We start from the raw sequence: 21,887 nt of genomic DNA, 5'->3' as shown, positions 1-21,887 counted from the left end.
CTGTTGAAGGGGGGATGTGAGACTAGGTGATTTCTAAGGCTCTTTTTTGCCCTCAGTTCTGTGAGGAGTCTCAAATAAAAGGAACATTTTCATTATACGTGAATTTCTTTATAAATCAAATAAGAGTTTGTCATTATCTATAGAATTTAAAAAATAGGAAGAGAAATTAAATGCTATCAATTTAAAAGGAAATATCTGGACTTACTTCCCTTTCTAAATTTCCCCCAAAGCTCCTTTGGGCAGAAACACATTTTCGTGGCCAGTGTGAGCTAGTGTTCTCATGAATAAGAGGAAGGGCTGGGAGAAAGGGGCATTACTGACAAAGGACACGACGAACTGACACAGACTGGGCAGATTTCCCAGGATTTATTTTTTGACTGGGCCGTAGTATGGAAGCGTCCCTCGGCCGATGAGTGTAGACCGAGCTTGGGCCCAGCCACGCTTCCATCACGAGTCTAGCTGCCAGTGGGTGAATCTTTGGACCAAATGCTTTCAGCAGGTGTGTAAAGGCGGTCACCCACATTAGCATCAGGAGCGCGAGCCTTTTCAAGCACGAGGATGAGTATAGATTGTGTGATGTGAGAGATGACATCCCCTGGCCCCTAAGAGCCTTGCTACAAACAGCCGTGTGTTTTGGCTTGGCACAGGACCCAATGAACAGTATAGGGGTCTGATAAAGACCCCACCCCCACCCCCAACCACAGAGCAACCACACCAACTCAAAATAATGTTTTTAAATACACAAAATACACAGGATTACAAAGGATACCAATTGTATTCAGTCAATTATGAAAAAAAAAAAAAAAAAGGCTGACAAGCTGATCAGAGAAGCACTGTCTGAGGCCCAGCAGCCCGCCCTTTGTGCAGCGCCAGTATCCTGGGGGCTTCTCATCCCCTTTTTCTGCCATTCAAGTCCTTGGAGGGAGAGAGGCACTTGAAAAAAATACAGGGACTACTAGGGGACAGAGAACAATGTTCTGGAAGGCTGGGGATGGACTGAGACTGCTTCAGCCATTTCCCTAGAGGCCAGCTTTGTGTGGTCACTTTGCTACTGTAGTCGAATGAATGGGGTTCATTTATGAGGCTCACATAGACTTCGGCAAGAAATGCTTATTGTGTAGAAAACAGAAGCAGAGACCAGAAGGGAAAAGCAGGGCTCAGATGTCACAGTCGGGTAAACAGTCATTATTCCTGGGGCATCAGAGAGTTGCATCAGTGTGACCCAGGGGGGAAAAATGATCGTCCTAACGTTAAGTTTTAATACAGTTGGGTCTAATCTCCGATTCCAATTTGTGGCCCAGAAAGAGCATTACAGCCTATCAGGCGTCCCTTGATGCCATCCAAATACCCATAATCCCCAAGGGGATTCCACTGCCTTGGATCTTTAGGGAAGCAGAGCAGAAGCCTGGTTCCGGGCCGGCCTTCCTATACCACCTTTTGCCAGCCCTGTGAAAGCCTGCGGACGGATGAGTCTCCCCCATCCATTTCCTGGAATGTGTGGTTGGTTGAGATCATTTATCCCACCTTCATCCGGGAGGCTTGTTCTGGGGTTCCCCATAGTAAACGTCCGCAAGGCTACAACAGTGATGCCGGACGGAAACAGAGACGGCGAGGAAAAGGAAGATCCGGGTTGTGTAAAAGGACGGGTTTGTGCAGGGCTGGGAACCAAAGGCCAGCCGAGGTACGCCACAGGTGACTGCTTGAAGCCCCCGCTTCCGGGTCGGGGAGGCTGGGGAGGAGGGCATGGGGACTCCAAGGAGGGCCGAAGAAGGCTCTGGCTCTGGGCTAACCAAACATGCCCATGTAAAGCTGTTTTTCCTTTTGGTGGTAGCTGCTTAGTTCCGATTCTGTCCGCTGCAGGTATCGCCGGACATTGGCATCTTGGGAAGAAAAAAAAAAGAAATGAAGTAATTCGAGTCTCCGGGGAGGAGGAAGCAGATGTGAATAATCCCAAACCTTCCTACAGCCCTCTAAGATGGCTAGGGAACTTGCAAGGCCTGAGACAAACCTAGAAGATGAGCTGAAGCTGGTATAAACCCCACCACTGCTTGAGGTAACTAGCTGGCCCCTGGCAGGAAAAAGGTTCCCCATCCCTGCTCTAAGAGATAAGAACATCCTGACTATACAGGGCCCAGAAAAATCAGATTCGGATTCAAGTTCATTAATCTGGAGGCTTGCTTATTTATTTATTTTTTAAGGAGTGAAGGCTGGATCTTTGTTTTGGAAGCAAGAACATCTAAATGTTTTCGTCCTTTATGAGGGCAAATAGCTTTTAAACCACCTTCGATGCTTCCTTTATGTCAGGGTGAGATGTTAATTATGAGCCATTCACTCTTCATGGAAACAGACCTTCGTAGGGAGCTTGTCTGGGAGATTTAGGGGCCTCCCTTTGAAACCAGTAACTCTTCATCAGAAGAACGTCCTCCAGTTTGCTTTTTTTATTAATTGAGACTAGCTCTTCCAAATGAGCTGTTAGAGAGTTCTATCCTTTCGCTAGGTTTCTCAGAGAAAGAGGAAGACCGGGGTAGTAAAGGACAAACCTGGGTTCCAGAAGCCCTGCTTTGAGCCTTTGGCCCTGTCTGGTTGGGTGACCCTGGTCAAGTCACTTTACTTTCCCTGCAAGACTCAGGCTTTGGATCGCAGATCATAGGTGAAAGAAAAAATCTGTTCCCTGAGGAGTGGCACTCCCTACACCGACGAACTCTGAGGTCCAAGCCGAGAAAAGCCCTCGGGACCGGAGCCCAAAGTCTGGCGCCGGTACCGAGGTCCCTCTTGGATGCCAGAGACAGAAGCTGGCTGTTGGGAAGGCTGCCCTCTTTTGAGGTCATTCCTACGGTCACCAAGAGGCCCAAAGGCAGATGGGAAAGGGACAGGAAAGCACAAAGGATAAACTGATCCACCCTTGAGAATGCAGGTCTCCCCCCATCAGGGCCTCAAGGACCTCGAACCCTCTTCCCGTTCCCTTTGGGCAGATGCGTTTGAGCCCCACGACTGCACTCTCCCCCCACACCCCAGCTCCTCCGGCTCACCTTTTGGCTGCCGGTCAGTGGCGGCCTGAAGGTAGCGTCGGGCCTGGTCATAGTCCTGCAGGTGGAAGGAGGCCACCCCTGCCCGGTAGAGGGCCTTGGCGTTGGAAGGCTGGCGCTCCAAGACCTTCTGACTGTACTCTCTCACTCGCTCATAGTTCACGGGCTCCATCTGAAGCAGGCAGGCTGAAGGGGCCGAGAAAAGAGGCGCGAGGGCCACCTGGTGAATTCCCGGACAACGCTGAGCGCCAAGGCTTTGATGCCCAACCCCCATCCAACAACAAGAAGGGTTTCCTCAGAAACAGCAGAGGGGGCTGGATGGCTCGGGGGCTGGCGAGCCTGGGAAAGGCACTCAGCCTCCGCCTGCCTCAGTTCCCTTCTCTGTAAAAGGAGCTGGAGAAGGATGTGTCCTGGGGCCTCCCCTGCGCTAACACTCCTCGGGTTCCCGCTTACCCCGGACTCTTGGGGCCAGGGTGTCTCATGTTGGGGACTGTTTCTAACGTATCCTAACAAAGGACAGACCGTGGGCTACGGACCCAGCTCTGGAATCATCGGGTGGCGCTGGCCAAGTTATATAATCCCTGTCTCGAAGGTATCAGGCACGTGCTCCATCTCCCTGACGGGTTGTTGGTTTAAAATGAATCACAGAAGCCCCAGAAAAGTACCAAGGGCCATACCAACGTATGTCTCTTGTGTTGTCCCGGGGCAGGTCAGTGGCTTCAGTGGGGAGCTCCTGGGCCCTCTGCTCTTCTTCCTCCATACTCTCTCCCTTGGGGAACTCATTAGCTGCCATGGACTTAATGACAACCTTGTTGCAAACAATTCCCAAACCTACCTTTTCTGCCCTAACTTCTCTGCTGACTCCACATAACTCATTATCTTTCTCCCAAACCTTCCTCTTCCTAACTCCCCCTTTACTGTTGAGGACACCCCCACTGTTCCAGTCCCCGAGGCTCACAAACCAGTCATCCTTGACTCAGCCTCCAGAGCCAATCATTTGCCAAATGTGCTCTCCCATATGCTTTCCCTTTCTTCTGGGACACGGTCCCCACCCTGGTGTAGGCCCTTATCATGTCATGTAAGACTCTAACCTGGTAGAAGGCCTCAGCCTCAAGTCTCTTCCCCTCTGCCTCTCTCTACTCTAGTGTGTCCTGCACTTACACCTGCCAAAATGATCTCTCTCCTCCCATCCAATCAACTGCAGTGGCTCCCTATTACCTCAAGAATCAAATATAAAATCTTGTTTGGCTTTTAAAGTCCCTCAATAACCTGGCCCTCTTCTTACCTCCCCAATCCTCCTTGAAGTCCCAGCCAAAGTCCTACTGTCGGCAAGAAGCTTTCCCCAGATCTCCTTAATCCGAGAGCCTTCCTTTGGAGACTCTCCCCAATCGATCCTGTCTATTTTTCTATTGTTTGCACAGAGTCATTGCTTGTAGCCTCCCCTACGGGACTGGGAGCTCCTTGAGGGCGGGAGCTATCTTTTGTCTTTATCTCCTAAGCCCAGAGCCTGGCACATAGTAGGTGCTTTGTAAATGGTAGTGGCGGTAGTAGAGCTAAAGCTGGAATCCCACTTCCGGCCAGCTCTCGGGGTGGAGGATGCAGGCGCCCCAAGAAGCGCGGGCTGGGGAGTTTCGGGAAGGTGGAGCTTGGCAGCAGCACGGGATCAGGCCCATGAGTGACATCAGCATGGGGTCAGACCCACAAGTGCCTGTTTACCTCCTGGCCTCTGAAAAGAGGGGACCTAGTCTTCAAAAAAAACCTTAAAATCCATAAACCCTCCTTGAACAAGATGGCGCCCCTTACCCTGCTGGAAAACGAGATTTCACTATCTCCTGACTTTCCCGTGAAGTAGCTGGTGCTTCCAGGTTTCTTGACACCGAATCTCCATTTTCTGGGATGCAATTTAAGCTCCTTTTTTTGTTTTTAGAGTTCAGTTTAGTTACAATTACGATCTCTGCCCCCTATCTTTCTAGCATAATCTGACAATAGCCCTGTCCTGCACAAACTGTCCATTCTTCTCAAGGCTCAGGCAGTATGCCAACCTGTAACTCTCTCCCACAAGTCCCTCCACAGAGGCCTGGCTTCTGCTGGCTCAGCAGCCTCCAGCCTTCTCCTTGGCCAATCCAAATGACCGATTACTCGAGATCCTGCTCAATAAAGTCTTCCCTGACCACCCCAACCATCTCTCCCTCTTCTGAGCCAATCCTGCTCCTCTCACTTAGTTTCAAGGACCACGGTGTAGTGATTCCCTCCCCCTGGAGTCAGGAAGCCTCCCCAGCCAGTCAGACTGATCTACAGAAGGAAGGGCTTGGCTGCCCAATTACGACCTCTTTTTACTCAAGGAATTTCTATGACCCCAGATATATAAACGAGGGATGCAAATCAAACACTGATTGATAACAAATCATAATTTCATGGCCCCTAGCTTTGCTATATATGATTCCACAGGCATTTCTTGGGATATTTACCTGCCCAGTTGGATCTTTAAGGCTGAGTCCTGAAGGCTGGGACTATGAAGTGCCCAGGGCTTCTAGCACAGTAGTGGCCACAGCTTGATAAATATGGCAAATAAGAGGAGAACAGATTTGGATATGCTATGGAATAGTTCATATATTTGGAGGCTGGGCAGGATCCTTTCAGCTAAACGTCCTCTAGGTTTTTTTTTTTTTCTCTGCTTATACGTCTCATATCCTGAGTTTTTAACAATTTTTGTGCCTTTGATTCAGAACTCTGACCAGAGTGCTCCTCAAGGAAGGCGCACTGCACATAATTGTTAGGCACGCAGGGCTGAAGGAGCATGATGGTGTGATGGTCAGGAAATTGGCCTCAGGAATCCTAGGGTCAGGTCCTTCCAGCTACGGCTGGCCAAGTCCCTCGAGCTCCCAGGGGCCCAAGGTGCTCAGGATCTGCCTTCTCTTCAGACCATCAGCCGGATGACATGACAGGCGTGGACCGTACAGGCAGCTGTAGCGTGCTAATGCTCCCAGATCAGAAGCAGATCACGGTCCTATCGTAAAGTTACCACAATTGCCTCACTTCTAACTGCACAGATACTTTGGCAGGGCAGGAGTGTTCCCTACTCTACTCTAGATCCTGCAGTTTGCTCAGGAACCCTTCATCTGACCGTCCATCCTGTTCTAATTGTTCTAACACTATCTCTGACCACTTGGTATCTTCAGGAATCCCAAAGGTCTTCACTTAATCATTAACTTCCTGCTTGCCTGGTCCTACTAGTGCAGCTGGGGAACCAGACCAACCCTCCCCCCCCCCAGCAGGACTGGGGTTCCACAAGGATTAGAGATCTGAGCACCCCTTCTCTTCTTGGGTCCTGGAAGTTACTTGGGTTAGTTCAGTTGCTTCAGCAGCTCCTATTTCCCCCCACTAAGAATGTGAAAATTGTTTCACCGTCTCTATGGCATCACTCCGCACTGTGGTTTTAGCTGTAAGGTTAGTGCACTGCTCTGATTAACAATGGATCTGTTTCAGCCAGTCTAAAATTAACTGGCCTAAAAAATCTTTTACTTCCAGCAAAATGATTCTAAAGATATTAACTGAGCCATCTGTTCTCCAGCTTGAAAATGAGGGACTTAAGATGCTCCTCCAGGTAGTCAGAGGAAGGGAAAGAAAATCTCCCACCCCCAAACCCAACAGATTCGGGCTCCCTCTCTTCCCATTAGAAAACGAAATCAACAAAAGCACCGGATGGTTTTAACGTCGTGATCGAGAACCTCCGTTCAGGATGGAAAGCTCTTACCGGCGAGGTTGTTGTAGCAGTCAGTCTGCGTGCTCTCCAGCACCTTCTGCTGCTCCGCCGTGAGCACGGGGCCTCGGGCTCCCAGGGGGGGCAGCGGGGACGGCAGGCTTGGATCGAGGCCCCGCAGCTGAAGCAGCGCCCGGTGGTAGCGGCTCACCGCATCCCGGTAGCGCCCCTCCCGGTAGCGCTGGTTCCCCTCCTCTTTGTATTGCTGCGCCTCCCGAAGCCGTCTCTCCATGGCTCAGAGTCTGGAGCTGCAACCGGGACTGGTGGTGAGGGTGATGCTGCAGATGCTGCGGCCGGGAGGAGACCCTGGGACACCCGGGGCTAGCCCTCGGCTACCCGACCGAGGGGGCGGGGCTTCCTCCCAGAAACTCCTGAGAGACACGGAACACACGGGACTGGTTCTGCACCCACAGTCCCTCCCCCCCTTTAAGCGGGCTGACAGACTACCGAGATGGGGGCGGGTGGTTCCCTCTTTACTTTAAATGGGTTTCAGGCCAAGCAAGCGGCCCTGGAAGCCCGGAGTGCGACGGCGGCCGCACGCGTGGGCTGGCCTCGCACCTACCTTACAGAGCCCCTGCCCCCACAGACCGCACCTCCCCTCCCACCGCGACCCCACTGGGCCCCACCGTCCGTCCAGAGAGGCGGCCTGGGCACTGGCGTCCAAGTCCTGAACGTGGCCGGGACGCGATGGCCGGGCTCCCGTGGGACCCCACACGCGAAAACCGGGCCCGGCCCTACACTGCCGCCCGCCACTCAGCCCGCAGGGATCCCAGAGAGGGCCAGATTACCGAGCGCCTCCGCGCGCGCTCCCGCCGTCCAATCACCTCACGGCCGCGAGCCGATGCACGCGCGCCAAGGGCTAAAAACCTCGAGCATCGCCGCCTTCCTCCTGCCTGTCCCTCTGGGTCGGCGCCCCGCGCGGACCAATCCACAAACCGTCTCCGGCTGAGTAGCCCAATCAGAGAAAAAAAGAAACCCCGGCGGTGCGGATCGACCAATGGGAATGAAGACTGAGCGATTCGAGCCACCCAATAAGAGGGGCTTGGGGCGGGAGAAAGGGGAAACCCAGAGGGCGTGTCGCCGGCCTGGAGACTGTGGGTGAGAAGGGACCAGCGGCCCCTAGGCCCGCACCCTAGTTTTGTAACTAAAAAATGACGTTTTCTCCGCCCCGCTCCTCCTTGCGGCAGGGGGTAGGGGCTGCCGAGGTCTCCCCTCAGCGTAAGAAGCTAGGAGGTGGAGGAGAGGAAGGACCGCAGCCCCGTAGTAGAAACCGGCTTAACCCCGCTCCTGGGGGCCGCAATAAAAACAAGACCCAAACAAATCGGGATAGACCTTGTTGCAGTGATTGGTGGAGACGGAAAAGGGGGCGGGAAGAGCGAGGAAAGCCAGCCTATCCTGGGAGGCGCGCGGTTCGGGGGGCGTGAAGGGAGGGGTGGAAAAAGAATCCCCTCGGAGGTCCAAGACTAGGCCCGGAGAGAGAAAGGAGGGGGTCGGGGGCACGGCCGTGATGGTCGCCGGCCGGGAGTCCCCGGCGTCGAGCCGCCGGCCCCCTGTTTCCCGGGAGCGCGTGCCCCAGCGGGCCCCGGCCCCGGCGCGCGAGAGGCGGCCGGCCCCGGCGGCGGCAGGCCCTGCGCCTGCGCGCTGGGACAGGGCCGACGGTTCGCGGGGGGGCGAAAAGGGGGGAGGAGGAGGAGGGAGGAGGCGGCGGGAGGAGGGAGGGAGGCGGAGGCGGCGGCGGCGGCGATGGAGGTGAAGCGGCTGAAAGTGACCGAGCTGCGGTCGGAGCTGCAGCGGCGGGGCCTGGACTCGCGCGGCCTCAAGGTGGACCTGGCGCAGCGGCTGCAGGAGGCGCTGGACGCCGAGATGCTGGAGGACGACGCGGGCGGGGCGGCGGCGGCGGCGCGGCCCGGGCGGCCGGGGGCGGCGGGAGAGGCGGCGGCCGTGCGGAGCCCGGGCGGCGACGAGGCGAACGAGGACGAGGACGCGGACGCGGACGAGGACGAGGACGCGGACGAGGACGCGGCGGCGGCGGCCGCGGAGGGGGAGGAGGGGGCCGAGTGGCGGGAGGAGGGGGAGCGGGGGGCGGGGGCGGCCGAGGAGGACGCGGCGGCGGCGCTGCTGCTGCTGGAGGACGAGGACGAGGCCGAGGATCCGCCCCCCGCCGCCGCCGCCGCCGCGTCCCAGCCCCAGCCCTCGGGCCGGGCCTCGGCGCAGCCCCGGCCGCCCGCAGCCGCCTCGCCGGCCATGGCAGCGCCCGACCCGCAGCCCCCCGAGTCCCCGGCACCGCCGCAGCCCGCGCCAGGCCACGATCAGGGCGACGCGGATGCCGAAGCCGAGCCCGAGCCCGACGCGGCCTTGGCCCCGGACGGCCAGCGCGACCCAGCGCCCGCCCCCAAGGCCGGCGGCAACGAGGAGCCGGGTGAGCATGGCCTGCAGCGGTTAGCGTGCGGGCCTCGGGGTCCCCTGCTGTCACCCTGGGCTGGGCTGGGCTGGGGGGGAGGCTCGCAAGGTCGACCCCGAACGTGGATCTGGTTACCTTGCTGTAAAAGGGGGGCGCTGGACTGGGGGGCTTGCAAGGTCGCACCCGTTTCCTTGGCTGTAAAGGGGGGTGGGCTTTGCAAGGTCGTGCCTTTTCGAACCTCAGTTTCTCTTGTTGTAAAAGAGGGCGCTGTACTGGTTTTGTAAGGTTGACCCCGAACATGCATCTGGTTACCTTGTTGCAAAAAGGGGCTCTGGGCTGGGGGGATTCACAAGGTCGAGCCTCTCTCTTCCTTGTTTTAGAATACGGGGAGGGTGCTGGGCAGGGGGGGAGTGTCGGCAAACTCGGGTGGTCATTAAGCCCCCCCTCCTTTTTATGATGTCCTCATCCAACAGTTGGTGGAAAGGTGGTTTTTGGTCTATTTGGGGGGCCGTCTTTCTGTCAGCCTTGATTTCCCCCAGGGTAAGGAGGGACTAGATTTTCTGGGAGGTGAAGGTGTCAGTTTAGTAATTTGTGATTGTACCAGCGAGTCTCTCGGTCTCTGATCTCAATTTCCCTTCCCTCCCTGCTGCATCCTGCAGTTTGATGGGCAAGCTCGGCCCCCTCTGGATCTCCTGTAAGTCAGTCAGTGGGCTGGACCAGAGCAGTCCTCCTCCCATGAGGTCTCTGAGCTGCCAGGTGCTGGAGAGACAGTCTCTAAGGCCTGATCTCCCAAGGATGGCCATTGCAGGGCCCAGCTTGGCCTCTGTGGGCCCTCCTCCCACCCTGGGATGGAACTGCCTGGACTACCTGTGGAGCCCCCAGCCTTCTGGAGTTCCTGGGGGGGAGGTTTATGGGGAAAACGGGGTTTCCCTGACTCGCTTATCCCTCAGGTCCCGGCGGAGCCTGGCATCTGGGCAGTCAGGAAACCCATGGCAACTGGGGCAGCAGCAGCTCCTCTGCCTTGCGCCTTCCAGTGGGGGTATCGGGTTTACTAGTTAAGAGACAACACGATTGATTGCTCTGGGGCAGGATAGTTACTGTTACTGACTTTGAGCTTTACCTCCCTTCCTGTTCAAATGCCAACCTTTGTATCGAGATAGCAGATGAGCGTGTTTATGGTGGGTTTACGTCAGTGAGTTTTTCTTTTAAATAAGTGGGGTTTCTGAAAGCTCCTTGAAATGTAGCTGATTGAGGTGCCCCGAGGTGGCCGACTTGAGGAGCAGGCAGCTTTTCCCAGGGAGATAATGACCTTTTAGTGTTCGAAGTGATTGGCTGGCTCTGTAAACATGTCAGAGTCCAGGCAGGATCTGGGGAGCTAACTCCAAGTGGGCCTTTGGAAGGTGGACTTGTGGGTTCGATAATGCCTCTGAGCCTGGGCCAGCTCTTTGATAAGGCCGATCTCTAGGTGATTATCCTGATATGGAGCCTTTCTAAATAAAAACAGGGTCCAGTGGATGGATTAATTAAGCACCTACTATTTGTCGTATTCTGTTCTTGGCATTAGAGATAATACAAATAAAGAAAAAACATCATAGCACGCTTGGTTAACATTCAGTGGCCAGAATATAAATTATTTAGCTTCTGTCAGTCATAGGAAGGCTCAGATACCTGCACTCCAGTTAATAGAGCGTAAATGGGGTTCTAGCCAACTAACGTATCATCGTGGATGTACCTTGTAAAAAATCTAGTTTTATCATTTAAAAAAATAACAATTGGGTGTTAAAGTTGAAAAAGCATCTTCCTGTCCCAGATTGTGTGCACCAAATCTGCAGAATTATTTATGGGTTTCTTGTGACTTATGCTTTGCCCTCACAACATTGACTAAAGAACTATGTTAAAAATACAGCCTTGTCTCGTGCACCTGGATCCACCTGCTATTTGTAGGGAAGCTGTGGCCACACATTTTGAAATTGGGGGAAGGGATTTTCTATTTAATTGAGGCTGGATTGTCAGGAAAGCTGTTAGAACTAACCTGTCCAGCTAGAATCCCAAATAGAGTTGAACCCATTCAGTTGTCTGAGCCCTTGACCTTCGCTACGCTGCTCTGGACAGTTTGCACTGTCCCAAGTTTAAAGCATGCATTTCTGTCTGAGTTAATTTGGACAGATGGGTTAAAAAAAAGCCCCCAAGAATTCTCAATTTTCTTTTTAATTTTATCATCAGTCTCTAGCAGATAAAGTCATCGTGTTCTAGACAGTTGTGACAAGGTTTCCTTTTGTTGTGGAGGCACTGTGGCTACTTCCAGGGGATGTGGGGGTTAGATTTAGGAGACTTTGTTTTTCTTCTTTTTTTTTTTTTTCAGTGAAAATTGTTCATTTTCCATCCTTTCTGTAGGAGACGAGCGTAGTGAGAAGTCAAAACCCACGGGTTCAGATGGAGAGCGTCGTGGGGTAAAGAGACAGCGGGACGAGAAGGAAGAGCACGGCAGGGCTTACTATGAGTTTCGAGAAGAGGCTTATCACAGTCGGTAAGAGGGAGCTCCCCTTTGAGTCCCTGGCATTTCTGCCTTGGCCACGAGACCCAGAGGGGCTGCTGCTGAACGAGCTGGATCTGAGGGGCTTCACAGGCGCAGGTTTCATGTGCTCCTCTTGAAGTAGACTTGAGCTCAAGCAAACACCCATCAGAGACGGGGACGTGCTGGGTCACAGGGTGCTGTTTTTCTCTCGTGTAGTTCAAAGTCTCCCCCGCCCCCTGAAGAAGAGGTCAGAGATGAGGAAGAGGACCCGACCCTTGTGAACCTAGACACGTGTACGTAGGAGGCGGCCCGGGAACCTCCCGTCTCCTCTCTGGCTTCAGGAGTGCATTTGTCGTCCGGGCCCCGAAGGGCTCAGGAGGCTGGGCCTTGGAGGGGTGGCGGGATCGGGGGCGGCCTGTGCTGCTGGAGTGACGTGTCTCCTCCTTCCCCACAGATACCTCGGACCTCCATTTCCAAGTCAGCAAGGACCGGTACGGGGGCCAGCCGCTTTTCTCCGAGAAATTTCCCACCCTCTGGTCGGGAGCCAGGAGCACCTACGGAGTCACGAAGGGCAAAGTCTGTTTTGAAGCCAAGGTGGGGCAGCAGCTCGTGAGGATCGTTCCTCCTCCTCCCTCCTTCCCCGTGTGCCCGCCGGCTCCTCTCTGTGCCAGAGCTGTTGGGCAGCAGCTGGCAGGGCGGGCCCCCTGAGGGAGGCCGGCCCTGGGGGCTGGGGCTCCAGGTGGCTGAGGCTTCCCTTTCTGGCCCGCACAGGTGACCCAGAACCTGCCCCTGAAGGAAGGCTGCACCGAGGCGTCTCTTCTTCGAGTCGGATGGTCTGTTGACTTCTCCCGTCCACAACTTGGTAAAATCCCTTTTCCCTTCCCCTCGTAACTGGAGCAAGTCTCCCGTGTGGGACGTTGGAGGGGGAGGGCATCTTCCGGGGAGGTAACTCTGCTCCTCTGTTCTAGGTGAAGATGAATTTTCTTATGGCTTCGATGGCCGGGGGCTAAAGGCAGAAAATGGGCAGTTTGAGGAATATGGCCAGGCCTTTGGGGAAAATGATGTCATTGGCTGCTTTGCTGTAAGTCTTTGTGAGAGCAGTCCATTGATTGAAGGCTGTAGGCCGCAAGGGCATGGCGCCGGGGGAAGGACGCCGGGCAGTGCGCTCCCTCTCCGCGAGGTGCCCGCCCTCCCGCTGCCAGGGGGCTTGCTCCCTGCCGGCCCCTGCGCTGCTGATGAGGGGCTTTGTGCCACGAGTTGACGAAGGGAGAGCGCAGCTGCAGAAGCATTTTTCCTCCTTGTCCTGGGACGCTGAGCAGGCAGCTCAAGCCGTGCTCTGTTGCTTGTCCTTGTCCATCACAGAATTTCGGGAGCGAGGAAGTGGAGCTCTCTTTCTCTAAAAACGGAGATGACTTGGGTGTGGCTTTCCGGGTCAGCAAGGAGTCCCTGAGCGAGCGGGCCCTCCTGCCTCACGTCCTCTGCAAAAACTGTGTGGTGGAGCTCAACTTTGGCCAGAAGGAGGAGCCCTTCTTCCCCCCTCCTGAGGAGTTTGTGTTCATCCATGCTGTGCCCGTGGAGGAGCGCGTTCGGACGGTGCTGCCGCCCAAGACCACGCAGGAGTGCGAGGTGGGAGCAGCGGGGGCCCGGGGCTGGCACCGAGAGCTCAGCTACGTGGGGGCGGGGCAGGAGGAGGGATGGGGCCCACCCGCACCCAGGGAACACTTCCCCTTCTGGGCTCGTCTTCCCCGCTACAAACCCGGTGCTGTAACCTCGCAGGTGTTACTGATGGTGGGACTGCCTGGATCTGGAAAGACCCAGTGGGCACTGAAGTACGCACAAGATAATCCTGAGAAAAGATACAACGTCCTGGGAGCTGAGACTGTGCTCAATCAGATGCGGGTAAGCGGGGAGCCCCCTCGGGGCTTGGGCAGCGGCGCCCCACAGCCTCGAGAAGCCCAGGCTGCTCCTGTTCCCGGGAGCTGGGAGCAGGTCCGAAGGGCCGTGGTGGAGAGGAAGGCCTGTTGTTTGTTTCCTTGTCAGATGAAGGGGCCTGAGGAGCCAGAGATGGACCCCAAGAGCCGGGACCTTTTAGTGCAGCAAGCCTCCCAGTGCCTTAGCAAGCTGGTCCAGGTGGCCTCAAGGACAAAGAGAAACATCATCCTGGATCAGGTATTCCTCCGCGAGCACTTTTCGGCCTTCCCGGGCCCGGCCTGCGGGGCAGGGCTCCGAGTCCCTCATCCAGTGTGCCCGCCCCCGTCCCTGAGCCGCCTGGCAAGGAGGGCTCCTGAGCTTCAGGCCGGTCTGCTTCTGGGCAGCCGCTGCCGCCAAGCCCGAGTGAGCAGGCGTGCCTTGTGCTCGTGTCCCCAGTGTAACGTGTACAACTCCGGCCAGCGGCGGAAGCTGCTCCTCTTTAAGACCTTCTCCCGGAAAGTGGTGGTGATCGTCCCCAACGAGGAGGACTGGAAAAAGAGGCTGGAGCTGAGGAAGGAGGCGGAGGGAGACGACGTGCCGGACACTGTAATGCTGGAGATGAAAGGTGCGCTTTGGGGTTCCGTCCTCCCTGTGGGCTCCCACCTCCTTAGTGGTGGCTCCGGAACCCCAGATTGGAGCCGAAGGGTCAGGCTGCAGGCAGGCCCCGGCCCGGGCCGGGCTTTGTGGGAATGAGCTTAGTAGGTGGCAGTAATTGAAATGAGGGGGAGCTCCGGCCTGGAGGGCGAGTCCCGTCCGCGTAGCTGCCCATTAGTGCTTCTGCTGTTTGGCTGAAACAGCCCCAGCCCTTAGTGGGAGCCTCCAGACAGGCCGGCAGGATGGTCTCAGGAAACTGCAGCCGCGGTGAGTGTTTCTGCCGCTCGGGTCCAGAGAGCCCTGGGCTCAGGCGTCTTTCTGAGCCCCTGGAATTCAGTTGTGGTTCTGAAGAAAACCGTCAGCAGGACATGGAAGGATGGGGAGGTTAGGTTACGTTAAACTGAGATGGGCCACTAAGCACGTTCGGGTGGTCGCTCTAGGGCTTCCCTCTAACGGCACGCTCCCTAAAGGACCTTGGTCTTTGTTCCCGGAGCAAGGCCGTGGCCGAGGCCTCGGTCGGCTTATCTTCTCAGTGGGATTCCTCGTCTCTGTCAAGATGTCGAGGAAGAGGCATGAAAAGGAGTTGGCCTAAAAACAATGGCTGCACACCCCTCCTCTCCCCCCCGAAGAGGGGGCCAGAAAGGATCCCAGCTCCCTGCCCGCCCTGGGGCCGACTGGCTAGAGCCAAGGGCTCTTCTTGGAAGGGTTGGCTTTCCAGCAGAGCCATTGCTGCTTCTGGCTGCGTGGCAGTTTAGGTCACTCTATTCCTAAAAGCGCAGAAGTCCCAGCTTCGTTGCAGTGGGAGCTAGAGGGGGAGTCCCAGATGGGCAGGAGGCGGGGGGCCGAGGTTTGAGGGCCTCCTGGCTAACTCGAATCGAGGGCCAGCCGTGGATGACGTTTATCTGTGTTGAGTTGGGGGGAGTTTTGTAGGTGCCAGGCTTGTGGGGGGGGGGGAGCCCACTCTGTTCTGGGATTTCCAAGGGGAAGAAAAAAGGCCCGGATCATGTTCTCAGCTTCCCACCCCCTTTTGTAAACACTCGCAGCCAACTTCTCTCTGCCTGAAAAATGTGACTATATGGAGGAGGTGACCTTTGGGGAACTGGAGAAGGAGGAGGCCCAGCCGCTGGTCACCAGATACAAAGAGGAGGCGAGGAAGCTGCTGCCCCCTTCTGAGAAGCGGACAAACCGCCGCAACAACCGCAACAAGCGCAACCGGCAGAGCCGCAGTCGCGGCCAAGGATACGGTGAGCAGGGGCCGCTGCCGGCAGCCGGAGGGCTGGGCCACGGGGCAGGGAGGGAGGGGCGCGGGCCCAGTCCGGGGAGTGCTCCTCTGCCGCTCCTTGCGTGTGGAGGCTCCAGGGAGAGGGGCTCTCTGCTGGTCTCACCTGCCCCCGGGGGGCAGGAAGGGTCCCTCTGCTCTCGGAGAAAACCAAGGTTGGGGAAGAACGGTTTGAGCGTTCAGAGGCCGGACTGGAATGGACGCCCTGCCCGGCTGCCTCTTGACTCATTTCTCTCTAAGTGGAGGAGTTGATCCCTCGGCCCCCCAGGCCATTGCTCTGTCCTCCCGCAGGGCCGGGGGGTCCTTCAGGGGGGCTGACCCCAGCCAAGAGCCCCGGGCGCCTGTCTGAGAGCTGTTGTCCGTTTCTCTTCCAGTCGGCGGGCAGCGCCGGGGCTACGACAACCGGGCCTATGGGCAGCAGTACTGGGGGCAGTCTGGAAGCAGAGGGGTGAGTGTAGCTCTCCTCCAGCTGCTCCCTCCTGGCAGGACCGCGGGCTAAGCTCCTCGAGGGCGAGCCCCGCGCATCTGTATCCGCCTGCTGGCTGCGTGTGCCGAGGGGATTGCTGCTGCTTTGGGGGGGCTAGCTGGGAAACGGCCATCTCTGCTCCGGCCGAGTGCCGGGCGGCCCCGAGCGCGCCTTACCCTTCCGCCCTCTCCACTCCCTCAGGGTTACCGTAACTTCTATGACCGATACCGAGGAGATTACGATCGATTCTACGGCCGGGACTACGACTACAACCGATACAGGGATTACTACAGGCAGTACAACCGGGAGGTGAGTGGGCGAGGGAGCCTAGATCCAGGAGGGGAGAGGCTCGGCGGCCGGCCCCGGCTGACTGGGCTTTCCCTCTCTTCCAGTGGCAGAGCTACTACTACCAGGACCGAGACCGATACTACAGGAACTACTATGGCTACCAAGGGTATCGGTGAAGTCCCAGCCCCAGGCGCCACTGGCCACAAGGAACACAGCCTCGGGCCCCCCCAAGACACAACCAATGAGAAATGGGCTGGGGGGGAAGGAAGGGGGAGAAGGCAAACCAAGAAAAACTGTACATTTTTTTAAAAAAAGTTTGTTGAAAAGAATATTGTCTTATTCTATAAAACATTTCAGACTTAGTTAGACATTTGTAATCAAAAACCTTTGCGCATAATACAGCCCTAGGGATGCCTGTCTTGCCCTTGTAAGGATTGGGACTGGACAGGTGATGGGTTCCCCTGACTCCTGACATCCTGAGGCAGCTGGGCTGGCAGTGAGGCAGGGGAGAGGTCCTGAGGGCTGGCACTGGGGACGGAGGGAGAGGTTGGGACGGGGGCAGTGAAAATAAACGATTGGATCTTATCAATCATTCGCACCACTAACCGCTTGTATTTTCTTTTCCGACCTTGCCCTCTTGGGATGTCTGGGCCGGTGGCCAGCACGTCCTCTCCATCCCTTGTCTTTGTGCCGTTGGCCATGGCATAGAAAGGGTCCGTTAGGTGACTTAAGAGAGGCTGCCCGGGCTCGGTGGGCAAGGCCTGCTTGGGTCCGGAGCAGAGGTGTTTGGTTCTTGATGTCTGTCCCTGAATTTTCCTGAAAGCTTGGTGAGTGGGGATGCTGGGCTAGCATGGAAGATCCAGATTGCCCGTGCCCATCCCTGTCTTCCAAGGTTATGCCGGGGTGCCCTTAGAAGTCGCTCCTGGGCAGCATCCACCTTCTGGAGGCAAAGACTTTTCTCAGGGTTTCACAAGCAAATGTAGGGGGGGTTCTCCAGTCTGTTGGAGCGTGAGGTGTCCAGAGGGAATCTTGCGTGAGCAGCCAGTTCCTAGAGTCAAGGAGGGCCATTCGATGCTCTGTGGAAAAGGTCATTCTCTCCCATTGAGAGGCCAACGGACCCAGGAAATGGCCTCGGGGAGGAAGGCTCAGTGCAGGAAGTGGGCTGCCAGGCAGAGATAACTAGAGTGTGCATGTGGGAGATTTCAGTGGGCAGCAACTTATTGTTGATTTTCCTGTTTTCAGTTGACTCTATAAAAAGGGATAAAGCTGTTGGAGATTGTGGAGGGGTAGCCTGAGGCTCCCTTCCTGTTCCACTGCCTAGGCTGGCGTGAGGGCCATGGGTCCCCACCACTCCCCCTGCACTGCCCTGTCTGAATTGTTATAGGAGAAAGGCTTTGTCTTCCCATCTCCTCCTGTTGCACTCAGACTGCTGGCGTGAAGCTGATTCAGTTCTTTGCATTTGTCCTTGACAGACCCTGTGCCCCCAAACTGGCACCAGTCAGGAGCTGAAGGGGCGCCTGGTCCCTAGATGCTATGTAAGGGTTGGTGACAGTGCCTGGAGACAGACATTACAGCCTGGGCTTTGGGCTGCACTAACCCTAAGTTCTGGTCCCCACCTTGCTTTTCCTTAGTCGGTGTCCTTTGTGAAGCGCTGTGGGAAGTAATGGGATCTGAGGGCTGGTGGGCGGCTCCACCACCACTGAGGGGATTCAAGGGAAAGCCAGAAAAAAGGCTGTTTGTGAAAAAGCTTGGATTTATGGAGGGAAATAACCACTGCACCCATGCTAGTTCAGATCCTTTGGCAAAACAGTAATTTTTACTGTTAAACTGTTTACTGATGTTAAAAAAAAAACAAAAAACCTAATTTGAAGGGAAACAAACCCCCACAGACAATGGTAACAGAAGGCATCTTTGGCCTTGTTCATCCTAGAACGTTTGTGCTTTGTCCTGAATGTGTGTCTTAGTTGCTGTAGAAGGAAAAGCTTGTGAGAAAAATAACAAAGCCTGTGAATTCTTTTACAAAACCTGTAAAATGTTATTGGACATGGCCAGTAAACGAAGGAAAAAGTGCCATTTGTGTCATTGTTTACAGCTGTTAACTTTCCCTCCATTCTTTACGGTGTTTTGACAAACGCAGGCAACAGCAGCTTCCGGTTTTAGAATAAATCATTGGAATGAATTCACCACCTCTTGGCCGCCCCGACTTGCTCTTCACTGGATTGCTCCAGTCCCAGCCCCCAGCCCCTCCCCCCCACCAGAGGTTCTGAGCCCCCCCTAACCAGCCCCCGGGGACAGACCCTGCCAGATCATCAGGGCCGAGGGGCTGCGTCCAGGGGAACGGGGGTGAGCCCCCCTCCCTGCTCCCCTTCTTGGGGATCTGCAGTCTGGGGGGCTAGGTTTTTAAATCAGATCCCCTGCAGGCCCTTGTGACTGCTGTCAGGTGGACTATGCCACCGGTCACCCCAGAGATGGGCAGCATCGTTTGGGGTTCGGTGCCCCCCAGACTCCAGGCAGAGACCTTGGGAGTCCTTGGTATGGTGAGGTCAACCTGGTGCTTGCCTCTGGGCCCGGGCGGGGAAAGGGGGGGAAGAAAGGGAGGGGCAGGGGGAGGACTTGAGCCCAGACTAAAACCCCCATGCAAAGTATTTCCTTTTCGGGGCTCGTATTCTATGATCCCCTTGGATGCCGTTTGGATGCCGCTTCCCTCCTTCAGGGCCCCATCTCCGTTTCTAAGGAAACCCAAGGACCACCGGCGGCAGACTGCCAGCGCAGACTGCGTAATGCGCACGCGCAGCCTCGCCGCAGTTTTCCGCAGAAGGGGCGGGGCCACTCCCCGTGAGCGGCCCCGCCCATGGCCTTGCCGCAGTCCGCGGGGGTGGGGGCGGAGGGCCGCCATTTTGAGCACTGACGCGGCTGGACTTTGTCGGGGACGGGAAACTAGCTTGGGCGCTGCCATTTTAAGAATGGAGTCGTCCGGGAACGCGCTCTGCACGCTCGGGCGGGGCCATGTCACGGTGGTCCGTGGCGGCGGCCATTTTGGGAGAAGGCACGCTATGGGGGCGGCCATGTTGCGCCCGCCCCTTCCCGTCAGTGCTTCGCCCCTCCCTCTCCCTGCCCCGCCTCCTTCAGAGTTCCGCAGGGGGGGGGGGGGGCTCCCTGCTCCTCCCTTCTCGGTGGCTCGCCCCGCCCTCGTACTCCCCTGCCCCGCCTCCTCCACGCCCTCTCTCCGCGGGGAGGCGGGGGGGGTTCTGTGCAGTGGCTCCCATCCTGCCCCGGCCCCTCCCGCGGCTTGGGCACCCGCTCATCTGGTTGGGTTGAATAAAGGCGACGCCAGAGCTCCCTCCGAGAGCGAGTGCTTTTATTCCGCCTCCCAATAACCCCCCACCGGGCTCGAGCCTCCATCAGGCGCGCGCGGCCCTCCTCGGAGCTGTCCAGGGTGGGAGCAGAGACGGGGCTGGCGGTGGGGGCTGGGGCTGCCTTGTGCTTCTGAGAGCCTCGGGGGGGGGCGGGGTTCCAAGGGGGCTCCGGGGCGGGGGCGCGTTCAGAGGAGGGCACAGAAGAATTTCTTCTCCCGGAAGGGATTCTCCGAGGTGGGCACAGGAGTGATGAGGGGGTCCTCACAGGCGTGAGCATCACAGTATGTCATCAGGTCCGCAGCTGCCTTGGACACCTGGGCACCGGCACGGCAGGGTGGGGACTGAGCTAGGGGTCCCCAGGGCGCGAAAGCCCCCGCTGCTCCCAAAGCAAACTCCCCCAGGGCTGCTCCCCGGGCCCCTGAATGCCAGCCGACCCCTTCCCCAGCTTTCTGGGCGTAGCGACCCCCTCCCCGACCCAACCGCGAGAGCCGACGGCACTCTCCCCCGAGCGAAGAAAGGATCTCGAGGCAGAGGGACCTCCACCCCCAGGCCGGCAGAGACTCCACGCAGGAGGGAGGTGGAGGGTCGCACCCACCTTGATCCGGCACATGCTGGCTTCTATCTTGAGCTGCTCCACCAGCTTTCGGGCTTGCCCGATGCTCATGGTGCTATTCACGGGGGTCTCTCCTTTCATCCTGCCTCTGAGGAGAGCAGAAGGACGGCTCAGAGCAGGGCGGGGAGGTGGGGAGCTGGACTCCGCGGCCGCCGCAAAGCCCGAGATCAACAGCACCCCCATTGCCAGACAGACCCTCTCCTGTGTCTTGCAAAACCACAGGGTCTCTGGACTAGGTGGGTCCTCCAAGGCATCTAGTGCAAACCAGACCTGCCCGGGAATCAATCACCCCGACAGCTTTTGGACAAGTGACCCTCTGGCTTCTGCATAAAAGCCGCTGTGAAGGAAACTGAGCACATTTGTCCTGATCCCTGGTGCCTTTCTGAACCCTCCTTCTATCACTGGGGGGCTTGGTGTTAGGGTGGGACCCTAGTTAAGAAAGATTGCCAGATAATCCCCATCCTTCCCCAGGAGCTTTTCCATCGCCCTGTCCTCCATAGTGGGAATGGTTGTGAGAAGGGAATGTGAAGGGTATGAATTGACTGGCTGCCCACAGCTGCCCTGATCCAGACCTGTTAAAATTCAGCAAATGAAGGATGGGTCATTTCAGTCAAGATAAATTGTAATCCTGCCCCCCCCCCCCCAGCATCCTGGAATTCTCTTGAACTGGAGGATATTATGAGGGACATGGAGAGTGTACCCTAAGTGCACATTAGCCCCCACCCAGTGGGTGAAACCTGTCCCCCCAGCACTCACACACACACACACACACACACACACACACCATTGAATTACTGACCTCAAGCTTTAGGTGCCTGCAGATCCAGGGGTTTTGAGGGAAACGGAGACCTTCTGGCCGGGGTGGGTGTCTCACCCTGTTGCCTGGTGCTTTCTGATACAGATGATAGAAACAGCAGGCTCAGAGGAGAATAACCGCAATCCTCGACACGGGAGCGGAGACTGGGCTCGGTCCTTCGAGGGCTGGTCCCAAGTGATACAGTGTTACCACTGCCTGTCTGGACCACTACTACCTGAAGGATGAAGGATGCTAGAAGGAGTTGCTCCCATCCCGGAATGTACCAATCGTGCAGCCAGTGGGGGAGGCTGACAGTCAGCTCCTGCCCTGGGTGGGCACCTTGCACCAGCTAATGACTAACTCCCTGCCCTCCCCTGTCACCGGCACCGTGAGATGAGAGTCAGAATGTTTCCCAGAGGGCCTTGGAGGAACCAAGGCCAAACCGACCTCCCCTATCACCCTGTGGTGGTCTGGGCCCATGGCATCTGCTGCAGTGGAGTCTGTGCTGGGCTGCAGGGGACCCTGCTCATTTGGAAATCTGACATCAGCTGGGCGTTTACTCCCCCCTCCCTCGTCCTCTCCTCTTCATTCTGCCTCAGCATTGTCATCCCCTTATTCTTATGTCCAGGCCTCTGTTCCTTCCAAACCTAGGCTTCCAACCCTCTACGCTGGGTGAGGTTACAGGTTTTACATCAATTCAATTTAACAATTATTTTTGGAGCACAAACGGGGCTCTGCCTTAGGAGCTTGGAACACAAGGTCAAAAACAGCCCCTTTTCTCATGGAGAGTCTATTCCACCGTAGAGATTGCTTTATATGGGG

General features: G+C 56.6%; 3 protein-coding genes across 4 annotated transcripts; 1 reads left to right on the top strand and 2 right to left on the bottom strand.

The window, feature by feature from the left end:
• Positions 1-347: 347 nt before the first annotated feature.
• On the bottom strand, positions 348-8,379 carry TTC9C (tetratricopeptide repeat domain 9C). Of its 2 annotated transcripts, none has more exons than XM_051967007.1 (4): positions 7,575-8,379; positions 6,781-7,034; positions 3,030-3,212; positions 348-1,880 (listed from the first exon to the last, which is right to left on the bottom strand). In XM_051967007.1, exons 2-4 carry the CDS (start codon positions 7,016-7,018, stop codon positions 1,786-1,788), a joined length of 516 nt encoding a protein of 171 aa, XP_051822967.1. In that variant the 5' UTR covers positions 7,019-7,034; positions 7,575-8,379; the 3' UTR covers positions 348-1,785. The 2 variants fall into 2 exon arrangements, with proteins under 2 accessions (XP_051822967.1, XP_051822966.1); XM_051967006.1 differs by lacking the exon at positions 7,575-8,379 and adding an exon at positions 7,413-7,566.
• A 125-nt stretch (positions 8,380-8,504) lies between these two features.
• HNRNPUL2 (heterogeneous nuclear ribonucleoprotein U like 2) lies at positions 8,505-16,905 on the top strand. Its single transcript, XM_051967004.1, has 14 exons — positions 8,505-9,205; positions 11,582-11,714; positions 11,919-11,995; positions 12,157-12,296; positions 12,474-12,564; positions 12,671-12,783; positions 13,065-13,328; positions 13,479-13,601; positions 13,743-13,871; positions 14,070-14,238; positions 15,311-15,511; positions 15,921-15,994; positions 16,214-16,321; positions 16,405-16,905. The coding sequence occupies exons 1-14, from the start codon at positions 8,530-8,532 to the stop codon at positions 16,474-16,476; spliced, it is 2,370 nt and encodes a 789-aa protein (XP_051822964.1). The 5' UTR covers positions 8,505-8,529; the 3' UTR covers positions 16,477-16,905.
• Positions 16,906-19,637: 2,732 nt separating this feature from the next.
• On the bottom strand, positions 19,638-21,324 carry GNG3 (G protein subunit gamma 3). The gene is made up of 3 exons (XM_051964432.1): positions 21,069-21,324; positions 20,252-20,357; positions 19,638-19,970 (listed from the first exon to the last, which is right to left on the bottom strand). Exons 2-3 carry the CDS (start codon positions 20,348-20,350, stop codon positions 19,842-19,844), a joined length of 228 nt encoding a protein of 75 aa, XP_051820392.1. The 5' UTR covers positions 20,351-20,357; positions 21,069-21,324; the 3' UTR covers positions 19,638-19,841.
• Between the last annotated feature and the right edge of the window lie 563 nt (positions 21,325-21,887).

This window comes from Antechinus flavipes, chromosome 6, assembly GCF_016432865.1.
Source record: "Antechinus flavipes isolate AdamAnt ecotype Samford, QLD, Australia chromosome 6, AdamAnt_v2, whole genome shotgun sequence".
Taxonomy (NCBI): Eukaryota; Metazoa; Chordata; class Mammalia; order Dasyuromorphia; family Dasyuridae; genus Antechinus; species Antechinus flavipes.
Note: the sequence above shows the minus strand (reverse complement) of the source record. Positions and strands in the feature narration are given on the sequence as shown.